Here is a 16255-nt window from a genome sequence, read left to right on the forward strand (position 1 = left end):
ATCTATGTTTATTATTCTGCTATTGGTTTCATTTTTTTCCTCTCTCAAAGGGAATCATAACCTTATTTCATTTTATTTTATTTACTTTTATTTTGAGGAAGATTAGCTCTGAGCTAACATCTGCTGCCAATCTTCCTCTGTTTGCTGAGGAAGACTGGCCCTGAGCTCACATCCGTGCCCACCTTCCTCTGCTTTATACGTGGGATGCCTACCACAGCATGGCTTGCCAAGCAGCGCCATGTCCGCACCGGGATCCGAACCAGCGAACCCTGGGCCACCGAAGCGGAATGTGCGCACTTAACTGCTGCGCCCTGGGCTGGCCCCCTATTTATTTCTTAAGAGATACAATACTAACACTGAGAAATAAGAAGGGTACAATTATGTTACAATATTCTTGACAAAAAAGTAGTCAATGGAAATATTATAATACTATGTTAGGTGGAAAAAAGTGAAAATATAGAGTATGATGCCACTTTTGTTTAAAAATCTTTCTATACTTTTATGAATAGAATAAAACTCTGAAAAGATGTATACCAAAATAGTAACAATTGTTAAGGTGTAGTCTGCAAGTTCTGTGTAAGATCCCACCACTTCCCCAAAATGGCTCAGAGAATGAACTAGAGTTATAAACAGCTTATTCAGGAAGCTATTTCCAACTGAGGTTAAAATTCTATTCTCTGAGTTAACATTGTCTTACTCACCTATACGCATGCCACCTTCTGGAAACAAGGAGCATTTCACCATTTAAAGACTAACAATAGAACTTTGTGATAAGGCTGAAATTGGAATTGTTTATAGAAAACGTTTTTTAAATTTAACACTTAATTTTGAAACTTGTGGATCACAATCAAATTTGTTAGACCAAAAGAGGGCTGATTTAATATCAGAGATGGCAAGTCATATACTTGTCCTCAATAAATTGGCCATGGAAAAAACTATTTTTAAAATAGTGAAAAGCTATCCAAAAGTAAGCCTTAAGGAAATGGAAAAACAAATAAAAGAAATCCAACAACTTAGAATGCTCAAAAAATGATGAACAATTTCATTCCTGTTTGTTTTCCCTCTAAAGCAGAGTTAACATGAAATGCTGAAATAATGTATTTATTTTAAAGCAATGTCTATATCTAGAAACATGAACTCAACTGGATCTATGAATCACTATTGATATGTCTAAAAAAGTACCCAAGAAAAATAATAAGGCTGCAGATTGACATTTACAGTGTGATAATGTACCCATGCATACCAAAACATAAAGTAACAGGGTACCTAGAAATGTATGTAGAAACATAAAAAGGCCTGCAAGGGTAGCTAGACGGATCACCTTTGGGGAAGCAGAAGAGAGGACCAACGTTGGACAGTAGTCAAGGGAACTTTATCTTGACTATTTTTTTTTTTTTTGAGGAAGATTAGCCCTGAGCTAATATTCGCCACCAATCCTTGTTTTTTGCTGAGGAAGATTGGCCCTGAGCTAACATCCGTGCCCATCTTCCTCTGTTTTATATGTGGGATGACTGCCACAGAATGGCTTGAAAAGCAGTGTGTAGGTCTGCACCCGGGATCTGAACCAGCGAACCCTGGGCTGGTGAAGCAGAGCATGCGAATTTAACTGCTATGCCACTGGGTTGGCCCCTTGACTATTTTTTTTTTTTTGAGGAATTTTAGCCCTGAGCTAACTGCTGCCAATCCTCCTCTTTTTGCTGAGGAAGCCCGGCCCTGAGCTAACATCCGTGCCCATCTTCCTCTACTTTATATGTGGGATGCCTATCACAGCATGGCGTGCCAAGCGGTGTCATGTCGGCACCTGGGATCCGAACGGGCTAACCCAGGCAGCCAAAGCAGAACTTGCGAACTTAACTGCTGTGCCACGGGGCCGGCCCCTTTGACTATTTTTTAAAAAAGAGAATGAACTTAAAACTTGTGTAATTTACCACAAATTAGAAAGGCAAAAGTATTTTTACAGAAATTTACTTTTGTAGAAATACAAAAGTAAAATGAACTATAGCTTGCAAATAAAACAACAACAAAGACCTGCTATATAGTTGCAATTATCAGTGTCTTGTGATACAGCAGATGCAATGTATATTTCTTATAAACAATAGCGGCAAGGAACCCTATAGTCTGTTTATCTGTGTTGTAATCCTATGTGTGTGTGTGTTTGCCAAACACAGAATAAAATATCTAGGAAGTGCACAGCCCTGCTTTGTAAACTGCTTTCTTTCTTTTTTTTTGAGGAAGATTAGCCCTGAGCTAACTGCTGCCAATCCTCCTCTTTTTGCTGAGGAAGGCTGGCCCTGAACTAACATCCATGCCCACATTCCTCTACTTTATATGTAGGATGCCTGCCACAGCATGGCTTGACAAGTGGTGCATAGGTTCCCACCTGGGATCCAAACCAGTGAACCCGGGCTGCTGATCGGAACGTGCAAACTTAACCACTGTGCCACCGGGCCAGCCCCTGTAAACTGCTTTCAATTAGAGTCTCCTCGTGGATAGCCCAGCTTCAGCCTCAGTTAATTCTCTCGCATTAATAATTTAAAAATATTAATGCTTGTGACCTACAGGAATGAGGTCCCATGGTAGATGTAAAGACTCTTTCTAGAGAAGCTAATTTGGAATGATCCAGCCAAAGGCCTATCTCCAGGGACTTTTTGAGGCTTTACTAATTCCAAGTTTGCATCAATTCCTTTTCAACATAGAGTGCCTGCTATTTGTAAGGCTCAGTGTGGTCTAAAGCAGGGAGGCTTGACCTTAGAAGGTGAAACAAGTTGGGTAGGTGGCAATATTAGGAGTCAGCTCTGTAGTATTTGAGGGGCTGTGCCCAGGAATCAGTCTCATTTGGGTTTCAATTCCCATTGCACCATTCACTAGCTGTGTAATCCTGTGCAAACCATGGGGATATATAATGCCTACTTTATAGAGCTGTCAGGAGGGGAAAAGGAGATCATTATAAAGGATTTGGTGCAGTGCTGGCACATAATAAGTACTCAGTTAATCCCTCTGCTACCCAAGGACTGGATGAATGTGTAAAGAATACTCTTCACGGAGTCGGCCAGTGGCACAGCAGTGAAGTTCGCACGTTCCGCTTCAGTGGCCCAGGGTTCGTCGGTTCAGATCCCAGGTGCGGACATGGCACTGATTGGCAACTCATGCTGTGGTAGGCATCCCACATAGAAAGTAGAGGAAGATGGGCATGGATGTTAGCTCAGGGCCAGTCTTCCTCAGCCAAAAAGAGGAGGATTGGCAGCAGATGTTGGCTCAGGGCTAATCTTCCTCAAAAAAAAAAAAAGTACTCTTCAAATTGTTTTACACATAACCTCTTAATTTGTCTTTATCAAAACTCTTAGGTTTAAGCAGAGTGGTTTTTACTTTGACATTTTTATTTTATTTGCTCCTGTTCGTATGTTTTTCTGAGTCCTAATTAATTTTCAAGACTCATAAAAAATTGGAGGTTGAAAAGGTTTTTGAGGTTATCTGGTTCACTGTCCCAGGAGATGATTTTCACCCCCTTTCCGGTGAGATTTTAAAACCAGGAAGTAAATACTATTTCTTGGGCTATTCTAGTTACTGGTGAAATAACAGGAAGTAAAGTGAGAGGGAAGGAAGGCCAAGGGAATATGTATGGGATGAGGGAGACTGGTGAGAGACGCAGTGGGAAAGTATGAGGAGCACACACTAAGGAGGGGAAATGCAAGGAAGAGAAGGAAAAGAGACAAAAAAAAAAAAAAAGAAAGAAAGAAAGAAAGAAAAAGGACCTTGAACAAGTGCAAGAAGAGTGAGAAAAGGGAAAGAGGGGAAAGTAGAGAGGGACCCCAATTGGTCACTGGAGGCACCAACAGGAGTTTGAGTCACACGTTCTGGGTTCTGATAATTGTAAAATGCACGAGTATAGGACATATTGCTTAAGCCCTCCGACTCACGTTCTTTGGAGTTTATAGTGCAGATTAAATGAGATTAGCGGGATGGACGCTCTGTAAACAAGAGAACTCTATTCAAATAATTAGGAAGGGGAGAGAAAGTGGCAGAAAAACAGAGGGAGGGGGATGAAGAGGGGGAGTGGGGGGAAAGGGATGGGAGAGAAATCGGGGGAGAAAGGCAGAGAGGGAGAAAGGGAAATTGTTGAAAATGCAGGCGAGAACTAAGGAAACCGCAGCAACGATGCTCCTGTGGCTTCTGTGGCGACTGCTCCAGCACATCTAGCGTTGACAACTTGCCAGATACGTTGTTAGAGCTTTACATGCATAATTTCATGTTTTCCGCTCAACATCTCTACGGGGCTAGGCTCTAGTATTATTCTCACTTTATAGAAGAGATATCTGAAGCATAGAGAGGTTTTGTAACTTTCCCAAGGCAGCTGAGAAGTGGCCAAGAAGGGATCAAACGCAGGTCTGTCTGCAAAGCCAATGCTTGTTAAAACCATCTCTAAGAACCTTGAAAGAGGCTTGGTGGGTCTAAGCTGGGCTCTTGTCCGGGTGCTTCCAAATTATGCCCTCTTCAATTTCAGCGCACCAAGCCTTACTCGCCACGCCCTTTCTCCATCTCGCCACTAACAGCGTCCCGTCTCCTTGGAGATCGGCGTGGGGCGGGACTTCCTCTCTCACGCAGGAGCAATTCCGTCTTGAGCCGGAAGCGCCGAGACTAACAGTGCGGCTACCAGCGCGTGGGGAGCTCTTGGAGGGTTTGAGTGGCGGGTCTGCCGCGGCAGTGAGAGTGACAGACCTGGGCACCTGAGTCTGGCGCGGCGATGCTGACCCCGGCGTTCGACCTCAGCCAGGACCCCGACTTCCTGACTGTCGCCATCCGCGTGCCCTACGCCCGGGTCTCCGAGTTCGACGTCTACTTCGAGGGGGTCGACTTCAAGTTCTACGCCAAACCGTACTTTCTCAGGCGAGTTCCCGGTGTCTAGCCGAGGGAAGAACGTCTTTTGGGGATTCATTCATTCATTCATTAGATACCTGCTTATCGAGGGAGGATGACAAAGCGAGGGGCATGTCTAGATTTCACGACTGCCTTTTCCCAAGATCTTTCGGTGCTGAGGAAGTGCCCTCTCCCAGGCGTGCGCTCCAGATGCTGCACAAGTTCATTCCCTTCTTAAATCCCCACGTTAAAGAGATTTCGGAGCCTCTTGCAAACCATGTCATCTTCCTTTTTTGTTCTTTCTTTTCCTTGCCTCGGGACAGCGCGCGCTACCCGGTCCATTTGACTTTTCTCAGTCCACGTTCTGTTTATCGACCTGTTGGCTGACCGCTACCCGGTGAAATTCTCGCCTTCCTTGCCCGCTTGACACCAAAGTAGCCTCGTTCTCCTACCTCCTCGTCGTCTGCTACTTCTCTGTTTGATTTTGCCCCTTAATTGTGGTTGTCGTCCCCCACGTCTCAGTGAGGGGCCTTCAGCACTTGTCTGCCTGCGTTTTCTCCCTGCAGAACCTTAAGAACAGTGGTAACAGGTAACAGTTACTTCTCACCTTCCAGGTGGGGAGCAAACAATGCATTAAGTGCTTTATGTGCATTATCTCATTTAATCTTGACAGTGATCCTTGGAGGTAGGCATTATCATTAGCCCCACAATTCGTCCTAAACATTGTCAGTCCCTTGGCCCCTCCCCTTTCCTAAGAGGGAAAATCCATTCTCCTAATCTTTCCCATTCAAATGTAGCTCCAGCCTACCTTTCCTGCCTGGTATTTTCCTGATACAAGCCTTCCTCTTAAGTCAAGCTGATTCCTTCACTGGGCCTGAACGAGTTTCGCTCATATTTCTATTAGGACTAACTTAATTCACCTACTTGAATATACTGCACTTCGCTGTTTCCTTACTCATTTATTCGTTTGATTTGTTTATCAAGGTAATGGTATACACCAGGCTCTGTTGTTGTTACTGGGGCTGTAATGGTGCCTCATGTAGTTTACATTTTAGTGGGGAGAGAAAAATAATAAACAAATACACATATAACTACAAATTGTGGTAAGTGCTCTAAAAGGAAATAAAGTCTGCTGATAGAGAATAAGAGAGCCTGTGTTAATCTAAAATGGCCAGGGAAAGCCTTTCTGAAGAGGTCATATTTAAGTCAAGACATGAAGAATGGGAAGATGATGATGGTGGGAGCAAACACTGACTTTTTACTCCAGCTTAGTGCTTCATGTGGATTATCTCATTTGATTTTAGCAAATCCTACAAAGTATGTTCTGTTATTTACTCATGTTACAGATAATGGATCAGAGGCTCAGAGAAAACTTGTTAAATGAGACAGCATTGTAAGATAAAATAAATACAATAAAATTAAAATTTCAAAGTAAAAACCACTGTGCATAAGTCTGGGAGTGTTGATGAAGGCAGAATCCGAGGTTATGTGTGAAAGAATTTAAAGAGTTCTCTTCACTCAGGTTCATCCATTCCTTGGGTAGCAGAGGCTTGGGAGCTGGGCACACCTGGGTCTCTGCACACTTACAGTTCTGTGACTTTGGGCAAGTTGTTCAGTCTCAGTTTCCTAGTCTGTAAAGTGGGACTAATATTAGTGATTTTAAAGAGTTGATGTGAGGATTGAGATGATGCATGCGTAGTCCTTATTACCATGCCTGGTAATTAACCATGTGTTCAATAAACAGTAGGTGTTAATATTTGTTAAGGGCCTGCTGTTCCCGTTGTCTGTTGCTGCAAAAACAATCAAACTTAATGGTGTAAACTCACAATCATTGAACTCCCTATCCTGGTTTCTACATGTCAGGAGTTTGGAAAGGGCTTGGCTGGGCTTGACGTCTTTCATTCAGTTGTGATCACGTGATGGCTGGACCTGGAACAACAAGGGCCTAAGCAGCTGGGGCTGGTGGGGTGAGAGGCGGAGGGCACCTCTCTTTGTGTAGTTTCAGGACCTCCCTGTGTGGTCTTTGTGTGGTCTAGTTTTGATTCCTTTGGGGAGTCGGACCACTAACGGGGTAGCTTGAAGATTTCAAGAGGGAGTATTCCCAGTGAGCAAGGCAGAATCCATGTCACCTGTATATGACCTAACCTCAGAAATCACAGTGTCACTTCTGCTTTATTGTGTTGGTTAAAACAGTTCAGTTCTTAATTCAGTTTTAAGCGGAGGGGACATAGACCCCACTGTTGGGAGGAGTCATGTGAGATGGGTCATGTTTGAAAATGCAGTTTGCTTCAGTACATCAAAGACTGATAAAGCCTCGCCCCTCCTTGAGCAACTGAGAGTCCAGCAGGGGAGCAACAAATATGACTTCACTGTTGCACAGTAAGAATTGAGCTCTGTACTTATAAAGAGTTTAGGAGAAGGGAGTTGATACAACAGCTTACATCTTCTGAGTGCTTACCAATACTGTACCAGCCACTGAGCTCTTTGTATTATCATTTCCTTCTCACAGTAACCCTGGGATAGATCCTGTTATTTTTCCCTTTTTACAGATGAGGAATCTGAGCCTTGAAGTTAATTAACTTGTACAAGGAAAGTTACAAAGCTGGTAAATGGCAGAGCCATGTAATCAGTTCAGATCCTGATAGTAAAGTTAGTGTTTGTAACCATTATAATAAGCTTGATTTATCCATAAACTGACTCTTTATACTGGGCCCAGAAGGGATCTTGGTTTGGAAAATGCATTGTAGCTCCAGGAAACATTGGGATCCAAGGTGACTAGGGTGTGAAGCCCTGGGCCTTTTGGGGTCTGCCAAATTTATCATTGTTATTATTATTATTACTGTTAGAGTAGGAAGCAAGGGAGAGGGGATTATGAGAGGAAATGAGACTCATGAGGCTCAGATTGTAAGTCTGGAACGGAATGGTGCTGGCCTGATGTGCCACACTGATGAATTTAAATTATCTAGTCGGTGTCGGGCAGCCATAGAAGCTTTTTCAAATGGAAAAGTGGTAGACTTCAGTTTTAGAAAGTTCTTTTGGGGCCTCAGTGGAAGGCTGACCGAACCCAGGGTAAAGCTGGAAACAGGGAAATCAGTTCATTTCCTTTAGGCTGAAAGAGGGGAAATCCCCATATAGTAATAATGAGATTTGAGAAAAACACTTTTGCTTTCTACTATTTTTTAAGTATTAATTTGTCCAATATAAACAATTGGTTTTGTTTTTTTATTGTTTTCCAGTTTTTGTTTGTTTGTTTCTTTTTTTTTTGGAAGCCAATTAGTCTACCTTTATTGAGCTCCTGCTGCATCAGGCATCAGGTCTATGAATGACCCTCATTCGTTAGGAAGGGGAAAGTACTATAACACGTGATAACTAATAGTTGCTGTGGCTTTTCTTTTTAAGTCTCTGTTTTATTGGTGACTGGGGGTATTCAAACAGAAAGATGAGTCATCTCTGATTTCTTTCTTCTTAGCTGGGGAAGAAATCTACTTGTTTAGTTTATAAAGTGCTAAAGAAATGCTCAGGGATTTCCATTTAAAATGGTTGATAGATTTCAATGGTAAATGTTGACCTCCTTGATAATTACTTATGCTCCTTTGTAATTAAGGACTTCATGAGACCTTATATTAAATCTGCAGATTAACCCTTCCTGGAAGAATTGTAGAAAATGGAAGTGAGCAGGGGTCCTATGATGCTGATAAAGGTATTGCCTTTGGGATTTTTGTTAGTTTTTTCTTTGGATTCTTCCTGTTGGACTAACTACAGAAACATCCTTCAGGATGCCACGGTGACCTGTAGATGTTTTGCTAGTGCAATCTGTCTCTGTCAGTCTTTATTGTTTCTTAATGTCCACTGCCTGTTATTGATAGATTTAGTAACCATTACAGTTTCTAAAAATTCTTTAAAATGTTTCACAGTATTCTTCAGAGTAAAGTTAAATTAGTTAAATACCGTGGTTCTATTTTCTAGTAGTTTTGTTTCCTGCTTCCCCTACATTTAGTAAGTGTTTAAAAGTAAAAAAAAATGTGTAAGACGATAAAAGATGTGGATGATTTTAGCTGTGAATCAAATCTTTCTTGTACAGTTTTCATACTTAAAATTTAATAACATGTAGGTGAGAGAGAAACTGTCCATAGGTGACATTTGAAGGCTGGTTGAATTTTCTTCTCATGATTAATAAGCCCTTCATTTCAGCTACCCATGAAACCATTTATTTTCCCTTCATAGAAGCCACTGGGTTTCCCTTTGTCACTGGATCTGGAATAAGAATACTTTGTGTACTTTTGTGTAATTTATTCAGTGAATATTTATTGATCTTAGTGAACTAGCGTAAGGGAGGAAAAATGGGATGAAAGAGTTAAATGACAGAGTTTTAACCTATAACACAATATATTTAATGTGATAATGAAGTGTAATGAAACTGCCTTCCTAGATAGTAAATCTTCTTTTAATTGCAGATAAGTTGCATGTTGAAACAAAGTTATTAAACTTTAAAAGTACACGGGGGTTTAGGAAGGTTGTATATATGGAGATAGTTGGCTTGAGATGTATTTTATGTATTAGAATACAGTTCAGTACACTAAAGTGTTCTAAAACGTGAGAGGAGTAAGTAATGTACTAAGTTCATAGGAGAGCCTGGATGAAGTGGGTAAACCCACTGAAGGAAAGAAATACAGAGGTGGAATTTGAGTCCGCCTGAGACTTTACAATATATCTCTTGAGATATCAAAGAATTTTATTAAGCTGTAATTGCTTTAATTAAGACTTGGTGTATTTTTGAAGCTACTGCTATTCTCCATTGGATTAGATATCCTGATTTTCCCCCACCTAGTCCAAAAATAAATTTTATAAGTAGCTACTGGTTAACTAAGTTATGACCTTCTCAGGCCATTGAGTTTTAGAAATTTTGACTTGGACTTTTAATAGGATCAATAGGTGCAGGTGATACTGCGTAAGACTAAAGCATTCTGCAGTTTTAACGGATTAATTTCTTAGAGAGGTGACAGCTGAATCAGTGGAGCTCTAGGAAATAGAATTATATTTTACCAAAATATATATATTTCTTAGATATATTTGTGAAGTCTTCGAATATTTTCATCTAAGCATAAAATAAATTTATCTTTAAGGTATTTTTACCATTCGATTGCCCAAAGAAACTCCTGGCCAGCATTTTGAGGGGCTGAACATGTTAACTGCTCTTCTGGCGCCAAGAAAATCCAGGACTGCAAAACCACTTGTGGAAGAAATAGGTATGTGTCTTAGAATTGGGAGGAAATAAAGATGGAATATCTGGATTGCTGTGTGTTTCTAGGGGAAAGGACATAAAGCAAATAGGAGAAAATACTTCAGATGACAAGATAAGGAGGTCATGTAAAAACATGTGAAAATAGCTTATTTGGTGACATGTAATTTAAAGACATAAAGAACTCTATTGAACCAGTGGGTCAGTCTCTTTTTTGGACCAACTGAAACAGCATCTCTGTTTTTGGCAAAATATTGGCCTCTTGAGCTAACATCAGACATGTACAGTTCAATAAGTTACATAAAGTGACCGCCACCTAGGTCAAGAAGTGGAGCATTTCCAGTACCCTGCGGTGCTGCTCTGTCTCCTCCTGCTTACTTCTCCCCTCCTCCTCTCCAGGGTAACACTTCCCTCAGTTTTGCCTCTTTTCGAACTGTATATATAATTCGTACAGTTGTGTTCTTTTTTGTCTGGCTTCTTTCACCTAACATTTTTGTGAGATTTATCCATATATAGCTGAGGTCCGTTTGCTTTCATTGCACTTATTTATACATCCTACTATTGACGGACCTTTGGGTTGGTTCCATTTTTGGCTATTAAGACTAGCAGGGCTGTGCATATTCTTATGGCTGTCTTTGGTGCACGTGAGCAGGCGTTTTTCCCTATACTTTTTCTTCCCCAGGTTGTACCTAGGAAATCCAATATTTCAGCAAATTAATATTTAACACATTTAGGTGCTTCTGAGGTTCCTGAGGAGGGAGTAGAAGATGACGAGGACGAGTTTGACTGGGAAATTGAGCAGGTCCCCTATGAAGAGGCGTCCGAAAGAGCTTTGAACCCACAGTGCCACTATGGATTTGGGAATTTGCGGTCAGGAGTGTTTCAGCGGTTACAGGTATGCTCTCTCGAAAAGACCGTGCTATAGGGTGCTACCGTCTGGATGCCTTAACTTCAGTTCTGCTCATACTTGGAGGTTTTTGTGAAGACGGTAGCCGGTGACGTATTTGGAGCACAAAGCGCAGCCCCTTGCATGGAGCCGTTACACAGATGTTCGCTCTGTTCCATGGTGTTGGCTGTTCTGCCCGCTCTTACTGTGCTTATGGTTGTAAGATGTCTTGTCACTTTCTTTTTTTCTCCACTTTGTTCAGTATTCTAGACATGAGGTTTCAATAGTACAAAATGGAGCCTCTTTCTCCTCTTACTTCCTGGAAAGCTTTATGTTTTATACTTCTGAAAAATGAAAGTCATGTACTTATGGCGTGATGTCTCTTCTGTTTTCTATCTATTAATGAGACAGAATGTTCCCGATGAGAATGAGTTTGTGTCTTTTGACCAAGTTGTTTTTTTCTTGGTGTACAGTAGGCACTTTTCTCTCTTTTCTCTTCCTCAGGGTTGAATGTAACCTCTTGTTAAAACGCGTTCATTTGTCCATTAGGCTAAAAAGGAATGACATCACTCTTTCTCAAACAATGTAAGAAATTCTACTTTATTTTAGGCTATATAGGGAGATTGAAATGAATGAAATGGAGAAGAGAGATTTTGGGTTATTTTGTACTTACGTTGTTTTATAGGAAATGCATCCCTGGAATGTTAAATGATGAAAGGGTTTGTGAACCACTAACTTGAGGTCTTAATGTTTTTTTTTAAATGAAACAGCAATGAGTGGTTTTTATTTTTGCTTCATTCCCGTCTGGGTAGAGGACGTTAAACCCATTCAGAATGTGGTTTATTATAGTAAGACATACTGGAATCTTCTAAGGAAAGGTAAAGGACCTAAGTTTTAGTCCTACTCTACCTCTGTTTGGATTTGGGATGCAAGGCCAATTATTTGACCACAAACCAGTTTTGTCTCCTTTTTGTAAAATAGGGATAAATTTGCTCACCTTCTTTATAAGGCCATCAAGAAAATTTAAGGAGATGCTACGTTATGAAAACTCTTTGAAAAAGAATAAGATGCTAGAAAGACCTCTGCCCTTAAATATGTAGAATGCCCTCGAGACTCCTTAAAGGGAGGAAAATTGGGATTTACTTAAGAGCACATAACGCTGATGAGATCCTTCCTTCAAACCTTATATGCTTCTCCGCTGAATTGTGGTCTCCGCGTGTTCTCTCTCCCTGCCCACATTCTCTGCTCATCTCTGAGGTGGTGAGAACAGAGTCAGTTTTGTCTACAGCAGAAGCTACAGTGAATGGAGCTCAGTAGTTTGGCCGAGAGCAGGTTGTGGTCAGTCTGTTTTGGGTTTGCCCGTCTCAAGCACTACATGAATGGTAGTAAGTACAGATTGTACATTCAGGGTGAAAGTGCCTCCTCAGGCCGGGGAACTTGGTTTCTTGGTTCCTGCTGCTGTTGAGGGAAGGTCCTTTCAAGGGGTTTCTGCCCGGTGTGAGAAGACGCAGGAATGCCATAACATGAGCCCGGGCCAAGTCCCTGTTAGGTCGGGAGTTCTTGTATCTATTGAAAATGTTCACTAAGTAAGTAACTTAGGTTGATTTAGGAAAGAGGTTATATTCTTTATATCTTTTCCAGTGTCTTAAGGAGTGTATCCAATCTCTAGATACGTATTACGCAGCTTAAAGAAGAAAACATTACCAGCATAGTTGGAGCCCTGTGTGTCCCTTCCTGAGGGCATCCCTCTATTTTCCCCTCGGAAATGAACCACTGAATTGAATATTTATTATGTATTTCTGAGCATTTAGCTTGATGCTAAAATCTAAAATCATTAAATTGTTCTTCAAATTTTGATTGAGTGAACATTGCTATTCTAAACAATTTGAATGCCTATTTTCCTCAATGTAGGAAAAAAAAGCTGTGCAAGTGAGGAAACTCTAAGGGGTAATGTCAATAGTAATACAATAGTAGTACAGGTTTATTAACCCATGTGTGCACTATTGGGATCACAGAGTTCTGAAACTAACAGCTTTTTAATGTTTAGCTTGGTGGCAAAGCTGATCTGATGTGAGTCTTTTAGTAGTTATTTTTTTTTTTATCCCACTTAGTGTGCATTTTCAGAAATTTTGCTGAAATAGTTACATATTTCAATATGGGGTGCTGCCCCAGACTTCTCATATGGGGTTAAATAAAATATGGTAGGTATGTGTACCATAGTACTTTTCTAAACTCTTCAAAGAGTCTGAATCCTGAAGCTCTCCCCTCTGCAGGGTATTTGGGTAACAGAATGGACCTCTAGTTTCTGGGCAGCAACTGCTAACAGCTATTGAGTGTGTCCCTGTGCCAGGCGCTGTGCTGGGCTCTTGTGTGTATCGGCTCCATATTAACCATTCCATCATGACATCATTGCTGGTAGATGTGCACATTTTACCAGTGGACAAACCAATGGACGTATATAGTCTTTAAAGATTATTGTGTTTTCTTACATGAATTAAATTTGAGGACTGTGGTGTCATTCGTGACAATTAGGAAATACCAGAACTTTCAAAAATCATATGTGAACCAAGGATGCCAAGAACTAAAGGACACTCTCTTTGGAGTATTAAGGTAGATGTGTTTTATGAGAGAGTGCCACAAAAATCTTACGTAATGCTATTACTTGCAGAGTTCTCTTGCATTTATAACTGCGCTATTTGTGACATTCATACGACGTGCTTAGAAACTGAGTGATCCTGTAGGATTAACAATATGACCCTTTTTCTACTAGTAAATCAGCCAAAAGAAACTGAAACGATTACTGCATAAATAAGAGCTTTAAGAAACTTCACCATTTTCTCAAATAATGTTTTCTCACAAGTTTAGAGTTTCTCTAGTTCTGCCTTTGGATGAGAAAATAGTCATAAAGTTTTGTTGACTACTCATATTTTACTAGTATTTTTACGGTCTCTTTTTTTCCCTCTTAAATGAAAAATAGCTTTATTTTCCCTTATGATAAAAGCAAAATATATTCGTTATAAAAATATAATATAACAAAGAAAGGAAAACATCATCCATAGTTCTAGTATCCAGATATCTTCTCTTAATTGAATGATTTAACCATTTGTGGGGGGGGGGGGGGCTCTAGTCATTCATTTTTTCCCCCTTCCAAGCATTTACATAGGGTTTGCTTGTGAACTTCTGTACTTTATAATGAGAAGAAAATAAACATATTTTTTGTTGAAACAAATTACCTTTCAATATCCCACACCCTATACACACACACACACACACACACACACACACACACACGCACGCACGCATGCACACACACACCCACCCATATCCCTTCTTTTTTTCCTTTCTGAAATTGCTGCCAGCCACCAGGGCACCTTTGGAAAACTGCCCTGGCTGCTCAAAGTCAGGGCTTCACAACAAGCTTCTGGCAGCGGCGGCTGCCAGCAGCAACAATCCTAGAGGCTGTGGGCGCCAACCCAGCAAGCTCCCGGGACCACTGCTGCCAGCAGCCGCAGGCCTCTGGCTTGCTGGCCTCTCCTTCCCTCAGCTGCACTGGGGACCTGAGGCTGTTGTTTCCAGGAGACCTGCTGGCCAGATGTGCACACAGTTCTTCGTTTTCCTTGGCTAGTCTCTGCCTTAACGCTGCCGAAATGTACATAAGCCTGATTTCAATCCTACAGGACCTTTTCTTGGCAATGCCCATCTTTAAATAGCTCTGATAACAGCGGCCTCGTAATGCTCTTTTTTAAAAAAGAGAATCACTTTTTTCCTGCTGTAGTGTAACATTTCTCATCCTCTTTTCTTCCTCCCCTTTGGTTGAATGATGCCTTAGACAAATTTCTCTACTTTGCTTTTTAGTTTGTTCCAGTTTCTCTTGAGGGTTCAGTTTGAACAGGGCCACTGTGTGTGATTGTGCCGAGGGCGAGCCTGTGTGGGGCTTGTACTGCTTTGCACAGTCACGTTCTGCGGGGTACAGACGCATAGCTGTATGTGGAGGCCTGAGTCTGGAGGCAAGGGGGCAGAGGAGAAGGGAGGATGACTGCCTTCCGACCATTTAGTTCTCGTTCCCATGAACGTGTCTTTGTGTTTATTGCTGGAGCTTCAGCACCCAGAACAGTGTCTAGCCCAGAGCAGGCCCTCAGGCACTACTCGCTGAATGAATGATTTAATACTGAACATGGGCACAGTGCTGGGGGTACAGTAAGGAAGAAGATGGTCTAGACCCCTGCCCTCATGGAATGTTCTAGTGGAGAGAGAGACAGTCATCATGTAAACCACAAACAAATAAGATAATTTCAGATAGTGACAAGTGAAGGAAAAGGATGGGGCGCTGTGAGAGACTGAAGGGTCCTCCTTTGGCTGGGATGCCCAGAGAAGGCCACTTTGAGGACGTGACATTTGCACCAAGTCCTGAAAGATGAGAAGGGTACTGTACATGAAAAGGCTCAGGCACAGTGGTTAAGTGCGCATGTTCCACTTCGGCGGTCCGGGGTTCGCCGGTTCAGATCCCAGATGCAGACCTACACACCCCTTATCAAGCCATGCTGTGGCAGGCGTCCCACATATAAAGTACAGGGAGATGGTCACGGATGTTAGCTCCGGGCCAGTCTTGCTCAGCAAAAAGAGGAGGATTGGCAGCAGATGTTAGCTCAGGACTGATCTTCCTCAAAAAAAAAAAAAAAGAAAAATTTAAAAGAAAAAGAAAAGGCTCAGAGTTCCAGAAATGGAATGAGGTCTTGTGTGTGGCTCGGGTGTATTTGAGCCAGAAGGGGCAGGTAGGAGGTGAGGTTGAAGCAGGAAATGGGCTAGATGATACAGAGCTTTGAGCTGTGCAAGAGTCTGGGTTTCTTCTCAGTGTGGTTAGTGTTTTGAAATGCCTGTGGTTGCTTCAGTCCATTATCCTCTGAAATGTAGAATTATCTACCATGATTCACTGATTATATGACTTTATATCTGGTCCACATGAAATAATGAAGTGGGGCATTTTAATCCCTGTTGTTTTTTTTTTTCCCCAGTTTTTTTTTTTCTTATTGCTGCCAGCAAGTGAGGAAACTGAAGGGGAGGGATGATATGTATGCTCAGTAGGAAGTCAGCCTTTGAGGAACAGGGAACAGCAGTGGAATAGGGACAGAGAGAAAGGAAACCAACGTTATTGAATGTGTCAAGCCCTGTACTTGATGCCTTTACTTGTATTATTTCATTTAATCTTCACAACAGCCTGTAGTCGACGGAATGATGTGCCCCCGCAAGATGTCCACAGGCTAATCCCTGGAACATGT

The 16255-nt window shown here is 41.6% G+C and overlaps 1 protein-coding gene across 3 annotated transcripts in view; it reads left to right on the plus strand.

The window, feature by feature from the left end:
• The window catches only part of SHQ1 (SHQ1, H/ACA ribonucleoprotein assembly factor), a 101783-nt gene that overhangs the window by 1756 nt on the left and 83772 nt on the right, over positions 1–16255 (plus strand). Inside the window, exons 2-5 of one of the 3 annotated variants that reach the window (XM_070576780.1) lie at positions 4502–4884; positions 8490–8554; positions 9978–10100; positions 10828–10988. In XM_070576780.1, the coding sequence (XP_070432881.1) occupies positions 4742–4884; positions 8490–8554; positions 9978–10100; positions 10828–10988 (492 nt within the window). In that variant the 5' untranslated portion in view covers positions 4502–4741. Of the gene's footprint in view, positions 1–4501; positions 5444–8489; positions 8555–9977; positions 10101–10827; positions 10989–16255 lie in introns of those variants that run through there. The other 2 variants (XM_008522262.2, XM_070576783.1) reach the window with 2 other exon arrangements.

Source organism: Equus przewalskii, chromosome 15 (genome assembly GCF_037783145.1).
Source record: "Equus przewalskii isolate Varuska chromosome 15, EquPr2, whole genome shotgun sequence".
In the NCBI taxonomy this organism is placed as follows: Eukaryota; Metazoa; Chordata; class Mammalia; order Perissodactyla; family Equidae; genus Equus; species Equus przewalskii.